At 38.0% G+C, this 14631-nt stretch overlaps 1 protein-coding gene across 5 annotated transcripts in view; it reads left to right on the top strand.

Annotated features, from left to right (window-relative positions):
* nrp1a (neuropilin 1a) overlaps positions 1 to 14631 on the top strand; it is a 201049-nt gene that overhangs the window by 171004 nt on the left and 15414 nt on the right. For all 5 annotated transcript variants that reach the window (XM_077508598.1, XM_077508595.1, XM_077508596.1 and 2 more), the window contains 4 exons: positions 2579 to 2734; positions 5861 to 6005; positions 10258 to 10589; positions 12082 to 12226. In XM_077508598.1, the coding sequence (XP_077364724.1) occupies positions 2579 to 2734; positions 5861 to 6005; positions 10258 to 10589; positions 12082 to 12226 (778 nt within the window). The remainder of the gene's footprint in view (positions 1 to 2578; positions 2735 to 5860; positions 6006 to 10257; positions 10590 to 12081; positions 12227 to 14631) is intronic.

The raw sequence follows: 14631 nt of genomic DNA, 5'->3' as shown, positions 1-14631 counted from the left end.
CTCGTAGAACGATGTGAAATGGCCTCAATTCTTCAACATTGCATAGCGATTTTATGGCATACATTACTTGTTAGTGGAAGGTCCATTAAAATGCATTTGCATTTACAAAATTAATTATTTTGCTTGGTTATTTTTTCATTATTCAATCTGTATGATTCAACAAATTGTATTAATTTCAGACTGTATGCGGTTATTAAATGCTACAAACAAATTAACTCTCTTTAAAATATCTAAGTAAACGTGGAGAAAGACTGCTGTGACACAGCATACCCTTATTGGTGTGACTGGGTTTGTATGGAGGACCAAAAATGCCTAAATAAAAAATAAATAAATAAATAAATAAATAAATAAAAGTGAAAATAGAAACGGATATACAAAAATATAATTCAAAAATTAAATAAAAAAATAAATATAAATGGAAAATCACATTGATGTGAAAGAACATGGGCGAGAGACATGATCCCTGTGGCACTCCGTTTCTGAGATGGCGGGGATGGTTACATTGTCCGTCACTGGTCTTCAGCACAAATGTTTGATCTACTTTCATGTTGGTAAGAAAATGTTGCTTACCAACAAACAACAAGCTGTGCTAGATGTAAACAACAATGTTCAAGTTCCATCGTGCTAGTTATTGAACTTCACTTTCATTTTAGTACAGCTTGTTTTTTAATATGTACAACTGTGACTTTCGAACCAATCCAAAATGAAGGGTTCCATTTTGGTCATTCTTTCCGACACACAGATGCAAACACCAAAATGTACATTCATAGTTGGTTGTATTTAAGACTCAAAGCAGACTCTCTCATCACGATGTGGAAACCGGTTGCCCCATGCCCAAACGCACACTTTTAGTAGCATCTGAATGCAATTAGTCCTCATTAATGTCTGCTCAGCCTATCAAAGAAGAGTTGGAGCATTTCGAACAAGCTTATATTTAAAAACCTTTCAGTTTCCACTCAGTTGTGGGTTAAGGGCTTGTGCCCTGAGATTAGTCCCTGTTTGCATTCATGGGGTAGTAGATTAGCTTTTACTGATTACTTAAAGATTGTGTATCCAAAAAGGTGCAATTGTGGACTTCTACCATAAGCCTCAAGTATTTCTTATTGCAAGCAATGGAAGCATCAGCAAGAAGCCACATAAACAGACGCCGACTGACTTCCATAAGGGTTTGTGTGGTCATCCTTTCCTGAAAGTCACGGTTGTGATCATGCCTGATGGTTGGCAGGCACACGCTGCGATTCTTTTTAAGGTCTGAGGCAAGCCAATGACTAACTTTGCTGAGCATCACATCTCAAATGTATACATGTGACAAATATAGAAAGAACAGACGTCCGCCCGTAATCTCTCTGCCCTGAAAAGGCACCACATTTGATATTCAATCTCGATTTCTCGCTTTTCTTACTGGTGAATTTGGATTTGATCTGATTGTCTTCCTGTAAAGATTACGTTTTTATCCAATAAGCTTCTGTCATACACATCAGGAAATGAAGTTGTCATCCTGAGTCTTTTTCATTAATTCACAGATATTGTCATTACATGTTATTAAATTCCAAGTAGCACACATGGCTAGAGGTGTTTTTCCCCCCGTAGATGTTTCAAAATGTACACTTGTGAATCTGTATTTTGCATTTTGTCTGTTGCAATAATTAGGGTAACCAGATTTTCATCATTAACTCATTTACTCCCAATAACATATAAATACTTTTTTTTATGTTTTAAGTGTCCCAAAGACGTATTTATACGTTTTGTTTTGTTTTTGTTTTTAATGCTAGAGCATACAGAAGGCTTTGATGCAGCCTCTCAACTGCAAAGAACAGTTGCAGAAATGGTAGTTATTACACAAACGGCCAGCAGGTGGCAGCAGAGCAAAGGAGATCAACCTGTGCCGTGTAGAAAAAAAACTCAATTACTTACAATTTTAAATAGATTTGTGAAAATTGACGATGAAACTTAGCTCTCTTCTAATGCTAATTGCTGCAAAACGGAAACAGATAGAAACATACTTTTTTTCCTGATGAAAGAAGAGACTTTAATCTTTCTTTTGATAGATTCCATGATTTTATAGCAATAGAACACAATATTCTGTGGGCCTTGCAAAATCTGTCAAAATCCAGTAAAACAGCCGGGAGCGAACGGGATTGCTTCTGTGAAAATGGCTGGGAGTGAATGAGTTAAATACTACAATTTCACTGAAAATCAAATATACAATAAATTTTCACTATTGATAACAAATTTAATTGCTAGTCAAGGTGGTGTTATTACTTTAGCTAATGCTAAATGCTATCTTGCCATTTCCAGTTAATGCATTATTCATTACTCAACCTTAATTCACAGTCTGACATGTAACTTTGTAAGACTACATTTCCCATAATTCTTACACACAAAAGCAGGAAGTAGTTGGAGTTCTGGTATGACACAAACGTGAATGTGAAAATGGCCCAAAACTGTATCATCAGTAGGTTAATGAGAAGTCGAGTATAAATCCCTTTGAGGGCCTTGTAAAATGGAAAAGTATGAAAATGACGTCCCAATTTGCCATTTTAAACGATTGTTTGTGTTTGCTCCGATCACTTCTCAGGTGGACCTCGGCTTCTTACGGTTTGTCTCAGCCATCGGTACACAGGGTGCAGTTTCCCAGGAGACGCGGAGGACTTATTTTGTCAAGTCGTACAAAGTGGACGTCAGTTCAAATGGAGAAGATTGGATCACGCTGAAGGAGGGCTCGAAACAAAAGGTAACAAAAGAGTTTTCGTGATGTGCATTTTCCACTTATCTACAATGCATCCTCCAGATGTCAACAGTCCAATAATAGCATCGAAAAAAGAAAGTAGTATTTTTGTGACTTCTCTGCAAATGACCAAGTCACAGATACCAGCAACATTTGGAATATGCCGACTCAAACAGAGCAGCTGATTTGAATTATGGTTCGCCTCCGATTGCCACCAAATGGGAAATATCCTGCCATGTGCGCTCGAACATGCAATTATGCACTCTTCTCAGTGTGGTCATGTAGCCGCTGCGTGTGTGTAAGCGGTTGACTAAATTTTTTTTTTTTTTTTTTTTTTTTTTTTTTTTTTTTTTTTTTTTTTTTTTTAACTGAGCATGCTCATCGTAACTGTAGCCACGGGGGAGATTTTCCAAGGAATGTTGCTTCTGTTTGTGTTCGCCTCTTGTTAGCTTGTAAAAGATACAACAGTGACAAAAAGACTTGACAGACAACACTTTTATGGAATGGTTGTTGACGATGTCATGTTTGAGCAGCTGCTAGAGGCGGATCCAGGAGAGGAAGGGAGGAATGGTATGCTTGGTATTCATTGATTGCTGATCAGCCAGTCAAACAGAGCACGTTTTACCCATCTGGATGCAACGGGGGGTCACTGAGGCATGTTTGACGTGTAAATAAATACTTTTGTGGAAGCGACACTTTCTCAACATCCAAACCGTCATGTTTGTGCACACAGACCACTGGGTTTGCTTCTTTTTTGTCCTCTCCTAAGTATACACCGAGCCTCGTGTGTAAAGTGCTGGTTGCAAGGTGCCACTGTAAGACTCAGCCATATACTCTAAAGTGCTTCAGGACAGAACGGCCGCCATTTACCGCCTGCTGAGGTTGCAGTTGTGCGTTCTAGAAAAAGCGACTTTACACTTAGCAAACTGAGGGGAAGACTGATGACATTTCGGAGAGTTCGTGACTGTAACTGAGTCCTTTTGTTGTATGTTTGACAACGTTAGGTAGGAGACTACATGGGCCAATGACTCAACCCTTTACATCATGTTTAGGTCATGTAAAATTAGCCGAACTTCAGTGTATTTTTCTCTCTAGCTGTCCACCCTGCTTTTCTGTCGTACCCTATAATGGAATCATTTCCTGAAAATGTAGTAAAAATTGCACTTAACAAGATCAAACTTGTAATAACACCGCCAAAAATTGACTTATGTTGTAATAACGTTTTTTACCAATAATGGTATAGCTTATTACAATGTTATTAACAATTTATTACATATTCATGTTTTTGGGGTTTTTTTGTGTGTTTGTTTTTTGTTTTTTCAAAACTTATCAGGCAAGTAAAAACTGAGCCCTATAATGTAATCATTTCCTGAAAAGGTAATAACACCTGAACATGTAGTAAAAATTGCACTTAACAAGATCAAACTTATGTTGTAATAACGTTTTTACCAATAAGGAATAACTTATTACTATGCTATGAACAATTTATTACGTATTCATGTTTTGTTTTGTTTTGTTTTTTTCAAAACTGATCAGGCAAGTAAAAACTGAGCCCTATAACATAATCATTTCCTGAAAATGTAATAACACCTGAAAATGCAGTAAAAATTGCACTTAACTAGAGCAAACCTGTAATAACACCCCCAAAAATTGACTTATGCTGTAATAACGTTTTTACCAATAAGGAATAGCTTATTACAATGTTATGAACAATTTATTACGTATTCATGTTTTTTTTTTTCAAAACTGATCAGGGAAGTAAAAACTGAGCCCTATAATGTAATAATTTCCTGAAAATGTAATAACACCTGAAAATGTAGTTAAAAATTGCACTTAACTAGAGCAAACCTGTAATAACACCCCCAAAAATTGACTTATGTTGTAATAACGTTTTTACCAATAATGGAATGCCTTATTACAATGTTATTAGCAATTTATTACATGTTAATTTTTTTTCCTTCTCTGATCAGTCAAGTAAAAACTGAACTTCAGTGTATTTTTGTATCTAGCCGACACCCTGCTCTTCGGTTGCACCCTATAAGGTAATAATTTCCTGAAAATGTAGTTTAAAAAATACACTTAACTAGATCAAAACTGTCATAAACCCCATACAAAAATTTGACTTATGTTGTAATAACGTTTTAACCAATAATGAAATGACGTATAACAATGTTATTAGTGATTTATTACATGTTTGTGTTTTTTTTTCTCAAAACTGATCAGTAGAGTAAAAACTTGACAGATAATGTAATAAATGTGTTAATTTTCAGTTCAAACTTCTACATTTTCACACTGATTTAAATGGGGGTCAGTGTTGGAGTTATTTGCCAGAGTTAATTTATTTAGCTTTAAAGCAACACTGCGTTGAGTTAATCAAAGCTGCGCCCACTTGATTAGAACTGCTCTGCTGCAAAGACTTCTAGGATATGATATAATGATGTAATAAGGTATTACATGATCATAAATATGTTATTGCAATATCAGTCAGCATTTTATTATATTATTGGGACAATTATTACATTATTGGGTTTTATTACATTTTTGACCGATATAAGTGCAAACATTTTCAGGCATTATTAAATTTTCAGTAAGTTATTACATTATAGGTACTACAAGCCATGAGGTCAAGAGTGTAGAGGATTGTATGGTCACCGGTAATATTCAATTACCCAGAATGAACTCTGATGGACGGTTCAGAGTTGTTTGGATGGGTGGTCAGTCTCCATAAATGGCGCTAGTAAACTCACTTGAATACCCCAAGGCAAAACTGTGACATCGGCTGTGACATTCCTGACCTTTAAACAAGGCACTGCAGTAAAACATCCACAGATCTCGAGCTGGAGGGCAGAAAAGGGACATCTTTCGTCAGTTTTGTCAAGTTAGTGTTGCGAAGACTTCCTCGGGTTTCACAGGCCCACATGTGGTGCGCAGGAGGCAGGCGAACTATTTACGGGCCGCCGAAGTTCAGGGTTTGTTTGTTTTTCTACACAAGCAAACGTAACACTGGTGTCATGTGTATTTTCACTTCAAACATTCTAACTGAAGCCTCATGTTACTCATTGTACTATATTTTTGTAAAACTATTTCTAATGATGATGACATGACCCAAATTTGGCTCTTTCTGACTCTCAGGTCTTCCAAGGTAACACCAATCCAACAGACATTGCCAAGACGATGATGCCCAAACCCACTCTGACGCGCTTCATCCGCATCCGTCCTGTTACCTGGGAAACGGGCATCGCGCTGCGCTTTGAAGTGTACGGATGTAAGATATCAGGTTAGTACAGTGGCGAATCATCCGTGACCGACATGCATACAAAATATGCAAACACTCCTCAGCTTACATCTTTGAATGTGAAATTCAAAAATAACTTTGTTGTGGTTATCTTACTGTCCTTTCATTGTCCATGTCAGATAAACATCTATTCAGCACATCAACCTATATATATTTTTTATAGGTACTGAATGCCTCTATTAATTGATATTTGACATTTTAATCCCAGAAATATTACCCTTATTAAAAATCAATGTAATAAATATGTAATAAATATATAATAATATCAGGTAAACGTCTATTCAGCATATCAACCTATGTTTTCTATAGGTATAGGGTGCCTCTATTAATTGATATTTGACATTTTAATCCCAGAAATATTATCTTTATTAAAAATGAATGTAATAAATATGTAATAAATATATAATAATATCAGGTAAACATCTATTCAGTATATCAATCTATATGTTTTGGATACATAGAGGATGCATCTATTAATTGATATTTTACATTTTAATCCCAGAAATATTACCTTTTATTAAAATCAATGTAATAAATATGTAATAAATATATAATATCAGGTAAACATCTATTCAGTATATTAACCTATATTTTTTGGATAGGCACAGGATGCCTCCATTAATTGATATTTGACATTTTAATCCCAGAAATATTACCCTTATTAAAATCAATGTAATAAATATGTAATAAATATATAATGATATCAAGTAAATGTCTATTCAGCATATCAACCTATATTTTTTTTTATAGGTACAGAATGCCTCTATTAATTGATATTTGACATTTTAATCCCAGAAATATTACCCTTATTAAACAATAATGCAATAAATATGTAATAACTATATAATAATATCAGGTAAAAAATCTATTCAGCATATCAACCTATATATATATTTTTTTTTATTAGTACAGGTTGCCTCTATTAATTGATATTTGACATTATAATCCCAGAACTATTACCCTAATTAAAAAAGAAAAAAAAACAATGTAAGAAATATGTAATAAATATGTAATAAGAAATAGGGCTTTTTTTATACCACTTTTTTCACTCAATGATATATCTGTAAACTCTACTTTTCTTACACATAAAGTATACAACATACTTGTACCGCCTTCAAATATCTGTTTCAGTTTTTAATTGGCTGTGCTCGTATAAAATCATAATAGCTACATTAATTTGAGGTCCAGCGTTCCTGCTTATCTTTTGATCTGGAATAGGTTGGTGAGGGAGTCCATAACAGGGAAGCAGTACTTGTTTGGAAATTAGCTATTCATGTTATCTTGTGTTTCGACGTATCTCATAAAATATAAATGGCACTAACAGCTGGCAGACAGAGGGGTGGGCTTCATATGGTCCAATCCCTCCTGCTGATCTGGTCTCGGCTTCCTCTTTAGTTACAGTCTGTTTTTTCTTTTGCAGAGCTTTGATTTTGGCAAAAGTCTGCTTGTGTTGTTGGGCTTTTTTTGTTGCTGTGACTAGCAGTGTGTATGTCTGAGAGGCTGGCTTTCATATGTGCTCATGCACATCTGCTGGTTCTAATCAGTTTTCATGCATTACACACAGTTGAAGAAAACTGAAAGCTATTTTTTTTCTGTTTTTAGCTACAAGTATCTTGGTTGAAGGAAGGTTTAGGAATCACTCCATATTGATTAGAAGAACACGAGTGTCTGTTTGTATGATTGCAGTGTGCATTGCGGGTATATCAGTGTTGCAGCTGCTTTGTGTGTTTTTCGGGAACGTAACCAAACCACGGCACAGAGCGAGTAAACACATCACAAGACTGAAGTCACCACAGGGCCTCCGAGATGACGTGAGCACCCCGGGGACTCAGAAGACACTGCCAGCTCCACTGCATTAGTGCAGCACATGTGGCGGGAAAGGAGCTGCGAGGCTCTTGCGGCCTGCATAAAACTCAATGACTCACTCTCTTCTACTTGAGGTTAACAATTTCTGATAGCAGGGACATGCTCAAAGAACTAAAAATATGTTGTATTGCGGTCGGCTGAGTTTTTTAGTGCATCCTTTGCTTTTAAGACAAGTACCCAAGAAACACACGAAACAGGTGTATGGTATTTATTTGAGAGACAAGTGGTTGGGCCTTATCTTAAAGTTTCAGCTTGTCATTAATATCAACAATCTCCACCCTGCTCTTAGTAAATATAACACCGTTTATAAATATAGCCTATGTGATGAACCACTGAGGCGCCTCCCAAACCCAAAATACTGCCCATGAAGCTGTGGATCTCCATATCGGGAAGCTGTTTGTTCCTCTGGGTGTGCCAGTTGCACATAGTATGTTACCAACTGAAGTCCATCAAATCAACTCCAGAAGCCCTAGAACTGGTTCTTAACCTTGTTGGAGGTACCGAACCGAACCAGATTCCTGGTTATGATTGCCGAACCCTTTTTTTTTGTGGGAATGTTGAAGCATTCCCACATATGTTGTTGCTATTTTTATTCTCCACACTTTTTTTTGCCGTGTAACAATTTCCACATAATACTTCCGATCAAATTTCAACCTACTTCAAAAATTCATGCCTCTTGAGGTATATATCGTCTGATTTCACATTACTTACTTACTTAGTATTCACACAATTTAACGTTAAATATCAACTTTTCCCCATTCATTTTCAATGCGACATTGATTTTTTTTTTTTTTTTTTTAAGTCCCACTTACCACGTCCACTTCAGCATTTCAGCATTCCCACGCAATTTCTGCAGAAATTGCACTTTCTCTGGTTGAAAAAGAAAATGTGATGTGTTTTTTGTGAATCTGTTTTTTTAAGATTGAACCCAGGCCCAAAAACAGAAACAATGCAAACAGCAGAAGCCCTAGAAGGGAACCCTGTGGAACACATTACGTTCCATTATACATCTGAATTCGTATTACAACATATTTGGCAACTTTTTATTTTATTTTTTATTTTTTGTCAACATATAGGTATTGCAATAATTTAACAATCTCATGACGTACCACCACAACAACTGACTACTGAGCAAATTCACAATAGCAATTTATCGTGATCACCTGCAACCAATGATAGCCAAACAGGTCGTATCACCACGAATCATTTGAGTCATGGTACGAACCCATGAGACTGACTCACCAAACCCCTGGGGTTTGATCGAACCCGGGTTCAGAACCACTAATCTATGTGCTTTCTTTGAGCCAGTCACAAGAAGGAGTCATGCCATGTCACCTATGACAAACCTTTCTACTTTACTTTCCAATGCAGATGGTCTCCCGGACCTTCCTGAGCTCCCATTTCTAAAATTTACATTCTCTCATGACTGCATAGGAGTTACTTTTAGATGACCACAGAAAGAGTCTGAATGACGCCTTGTTCGCAAAGTCTTCGCTCGCCTTTTCCCAGGCGCAGCTATGCTGCTTAGTTGTGCTGCAACACAGTGCACGCTTTGTCTGCTGCAGACACACAAGATATATAATCATGTATGGATGTGTATTCCTCTGTGGGAGTCAAAAGTGTTACAACTGGCCCTTGCCTCAGCATCTGGGGATAGGCTGGAGGTCAGGAGCGTATGGGCCGGAGGAGTTTTCTATTACTCTGTACAACGAGTTACTAAGCGAGTTCCTCTGTAGAGTTCTTTGTGGCATGTAAATGGCAACGTTATTATGGCAAAAGTTACATGAGGGTACTGTATTTTTATTTATTTTTTTGCACTGGCTTTACCATATGATATATAATAGTTGCATTTGAAAAGAAACAAAAGATCCACAGATACATCTTCAGATATCCAGTATGAATTTGTATACAAGAAAGGATGAGTGGATGAAAAGGCAGCCCATCAGCTGTGGAGCAGAAGGTAGATGAGTGCAGTCGCAGATGAAACACAAAAGACAATGTGGGTTTTTTTTTGTGTGTGTGAGTTGACACGCAAATCTGTTAAGGAAGGTGGGAGATGAGAAATGAAAAGAAATAGTGCCCCCAGAATGCAGGAAATGGAAGCACCAATTGAGTGGAGGCTTTTAATTGGCTGCCTGGAGACAAGCGCCTCAGGGCGAAAAAAAATTAGCATGCATGAGATCTGTGGACAGGAAGAGAATAGGGGGAGAGATCATAGTAACATCACAAAGAAGTGTCCTCACATTGACTCGGACTATATTACCCCTGCACAAACTTCAACCACACTGAGCAAACCTTGAAATATGTGCCCATTTTCTTTTCTTTTAAATAGTTCCAATAAAAGACCATTTTGTTTTTCCTCTCTTAGAGTACCCTTGCTCGGGCATGCTCGGCATGGTATCGGGCTTGATCACCGACAACCAAATCACCGCGTCCTCTCACACCGACCGGAGCTGGGTACCCGACAACGCTCGTCTGCTGACCAGCCGGACGGGTTGGACCCTGCTGCCTCAGCCCCAGCCTTTTACCAGGGAATGGCTGCAGGTGGACCTGGGGGAGGAGAAGGTGGTGAAGGGATTGATCATTCAGGGAGGGAAGCATCGCGAGAACAAGGTCTTCATGAAGAAGTTCCGCCTTGGTCACAGCAATAACGGGTCTGACTGGAGGATGGTTCTGGACACCAACGGAAACAAGCCAAAGGTACATGTTAGCTTCATTCTCTTTGGGGTTCCATCAGGTTTTTTCAATTGGTGCCGTGACCTGAATTATATATTATATGATATATAAAATGCATTACCCCAAATTAAAATGAATCTACTCGGTTTCCCAGCTTTGTAAGTCTCTCTGCAGTCTAAGTGAGCAAGTTTCTGTCATGACTTGAATCAATTGAGGATCGGCACCAAGAGTTATTCCCACTGCTCTTTCCTTTTAGTATTCTGCACAACGCACACAGTTCAACTCTTTCAGTGGAAGCGAGAAACTTCACCTAAGGAGAGGTTGAAGGGAGTGGGGAGGAAGGGTTGGGGGGGGGGGGGGGGGGGGCACAAAGGGAAGAAAAGGATATCCATCATACTGTAGAAAAAGATTTATTTTCCAGCACAGCATGTACGGTACATGCAGAAAATACGAAAACAATGCAGACAATATACTTGCAGAATATAATGCGGGTGAATACTCGGCATGTATAAAGAATTCTGCCTTACCAAATATTTGTATGCTATTTTCCATTGATGTGGACAGAGTGAATGTGTGAGCACACTTAACCTACAACAGTTCCGACTACAAGTGTCCATGACACAAGACAAATTTGAAGCTGTGAAAATCTAGCTGGAGAGCAATTTGAAACAAAAGAAAAAACATATTGTTGAATTAGATTTTTATGATTAAAACTAAAATTGGCTGATTCCAAAATTGCAGTCAGTTTTCTACAGCTTATCCTCCAGATAAGCAACATTCCACTGAAGCTGTAGAAAGACTGTAGTAAGAAGAGCGGATTATGAGTGTACTCATCTACAGCTACATGGCAACTTGTGCAGTCACAATTTACAGTTCTATTTCATTTTATGCTGTTTTTTTTTTTGTTGTTTTTTGGGGTTTTTTTAGCGTTCAAAGCTTGTAGCAGTTCCATCATAGTGTTTGATTTACATAAATACACAATTTGTTCATATTTTTTTAAGAAAACCAAGATCCCCATAGCTCAAAAACTTAACTTGATCAATTTAGTTCGACTTAACTCAACAAAAGTAGTAGTATTCCCAAGTAGGCTTTACACAATCAGGATTTTTCGACCAATCACTGATCAGTGATTGAGTTTGATTAAAAACGATCATCGATTCGATCAGAAGATGGAGCAAAATATCTATTTAAAAAACTTAGATTTACTCTACAGTCGATTGCCGCCATTCACAAGGGACTGGCCCGACCCACAAATAGCGAAAACCCACATATTATTGACAATTGAAATGCATGGGGAAAAAATAAATGAATACATTAAAATTCTTTAAAAAAAAATAAAAAAAAAATGTTAACATTAAAAATAAAATTATTTTGTGGAGCTTAACCATGATGTTATCGATCGATCGTGCCAGCCAATCACATTGTGTAAAGTCTGTTCTCCAGTATTATTCATTAGAAGCTTCCTGATTTTAAAGCATCCTCTCTTTCTTCCATTATTTTTCATTTTCCCTGTCAGATTTTTGAAGGGAATAGCAACTATGACACCCCCGAGTTGAGAACAGTGGAACCCCTCCTGACCCGGTTCATCCGAATCTACCCGGACCGGGCTACCGCCACTGGTATGGGCCTACGACTGGAACTCCTGGGCTGTGATATTGAAGGTAAACAATCCATCGAATTGCAGTACATCAAAACTACGAATTTTCAGCATGAATTGCAAAGAGGGCAAGTAGGAATATTACATCCATCCAAGCGAGGAAAAATATTTTCAGCTATGATGATGACTTCTCTACAAGCAGTAATGACATCGCCACCAATAGCGGTAAAGTGCCACTGACAGTGAAACCTTTTCCCACTCATGCTAATGACATATCCAGCTGTGCTAAGGTTTCACCGTAATGATGCTTTCACTCATCGTGACCTTATCTCGCCCATCCACACTCCATGACTACCATAGGTGCACTTGTGACCTGTATATTAGTTTGCATATTTCAAATACATGTTTTCATTTCTGTGTTAACTCATTCACTGCCATTGACGGAAAAAGACGTCAAATGATGCATTTTTTTTTCTGGTCTGGCAATGAATGTGTTAATAAATAACTAAAAAAAAATAATCAAAGTGGCCCTTGCAGCTTTCTATTTTTCTGTATGTGGCCCTCAGAGGAAAAAGTTTGGACACCCCTGCTGCACATTATATCAACAATTTATAATTGCTTCATTGATTTTTACCATGTTTAACTCATTCACTGCCATTGACGGAAAAAGACGTCAAAAGATGCATTTTTTTTTCTGGTCTGGCAATGAATGTGTTAAAATACACACAGGCGAACCATCTATCATCCCAACTAATAGCATGACGATAAGTGGCTTCACGTCTTTGCGACAATCTGAGTTATTTCAAGGTGCGCATGAAGGCTCCTTATGTTGATCCCACAGCTGTGCGGCTTCTGTTTCGTATTCCCACAAGGGACGCTTGTCTTGTCTCCCAGTTTCATCAAAGCTGCCCCCATTGCTCGTCACTTCTCGGGGAGGGATCAAATAGATGCCCACCTGGCCCAGCTGGATTATAGCAGCCTGCCGTCCATCAAACTCTTGCTCGCCTCCGCGTGTTCTTTTGTTCCTTCCGAGGGAAAGCACGTCATCTGTAAAAGTATCAAAATTAGTGAGTTAATTGGTAACACTTTATAATAACTGTCAAGTCAACACCTGCAACATTTAAAATACACAGAAGAAAGAATGAGAAGACACAAGGATTTGATTACTCGCGAGGAGAAGCTGACAGAGAGTTGTGCGCAGATCACAAGCTCCCAGCCCCTTCTGACACAACTCCCTACTTCTCCTCTTTTATTTGGGATTCCCTAACATACACAATAGGCTACACACTTGCCTCTGAGGAAAATGGGAGTACTGGCAGCAATGTGATAAGCAACTCCAGCAGTCGTAAAATACAGAGGACATCCTTTAAATCGTCACGACTACTAATCCTTGAAGGCTGTAGTTCTTCATTCCCACATTCCAGATGTCCTCAGGTTGAATAAACATGCAGCAGCTCCAAACCCATAGTGAAATACTGAATACATAGTTGGCAATTAACTATGTAATAAGAGAAAATATAGAATAATATATACACAATAACTCTAACATTCCCCCCTGTTTATTATATATTTGCTCAAAGTCTCAGATCACCTATGAGTTACTTCAATTAGATTTTCAACTGCAGGATCATATTTACGAAAACAAATACATTTACACTCAGAGGCAATGTTAATCTTTAGTCATAGTCGGCTGGATCTGAAAATAATTCAAGCATATCATAATGTACATTATCCAATGTTTCTGTATGTAATTCTCAGCATTAATAATTCAACCAGCTGTCTCTCTTCCTCTTCATGATGGCCCCAAAAATCAAAATCAAAAAGACAGCCCCAACTGCGTCTGATCGCATCTTACGCTCCATTTGATTCAGGAAAGGGACTCGTCTCCTTGAGTTGTCCCTTCTGACACATCCTGCACAGTGAGACAGGTCCTGGACTTCACAGCGGTTGGGGGAACTTTGAGGGTAGCAAACAATGTGCTCCCAAAGTCTTCACTGACTTACTTGGTCAGACTTTTCACAGCGAGTCAAGCTGCTTGTTTCTCCTCTGACCTCACTTCAGTCAGGCTTCGTTCCGCAACCTGGCAAGCTGTTAGTCAATGGTACCTGTTTTGTGCCATGTGTTAGGTGAATCCAGGAGAGTCGTTCAGCGATCTTCACAACCTTCGGGGCCAACAACACTTACAAGGGCCTTCCCACCTTAGGCTGGACCTTTAATCAAAGTCAGTCACTACCCTTGATGGGAGGCTTGCCTTCCTGCTGAGATAGAGAGTCATCTGGCATTTTATTAAACATTTTCACTTCCTTATCATTTAAACAATCTCCTCATATAGTCACTTGAATAAATTTCTTTCATCTGTACGGCTTAACAGGTTATTACAATAGGCAAATTTAAATGGTCCACCACACGAAATTTCAAACGAGCTTAACTGTCTTGTTCCTTTTACAATTTCCCAAATCACTTAATCAT

The sequence above is a fragment of the Festucalex cinctus genome, chromosome 20 (genome assembly GCF_051991245.1).
Source record: "Festucalex cinctus isolate MCC-2025b chromosome 20, RoL_Fcin_1.0, whole genome shotgun sequence".
NCBI classification, from domain to species: Eukaryota; Metazoa; Chordata; class Actinopteri; order Syngnathiformes; family Syngnathidae; genus Festucalex; species Festucalex cinctus.
The sequence above is the reverse complement of the archived record's forward strand: the minus strand, read 5'-3'. Positions and strand labels throughout refer to the sequence as shown.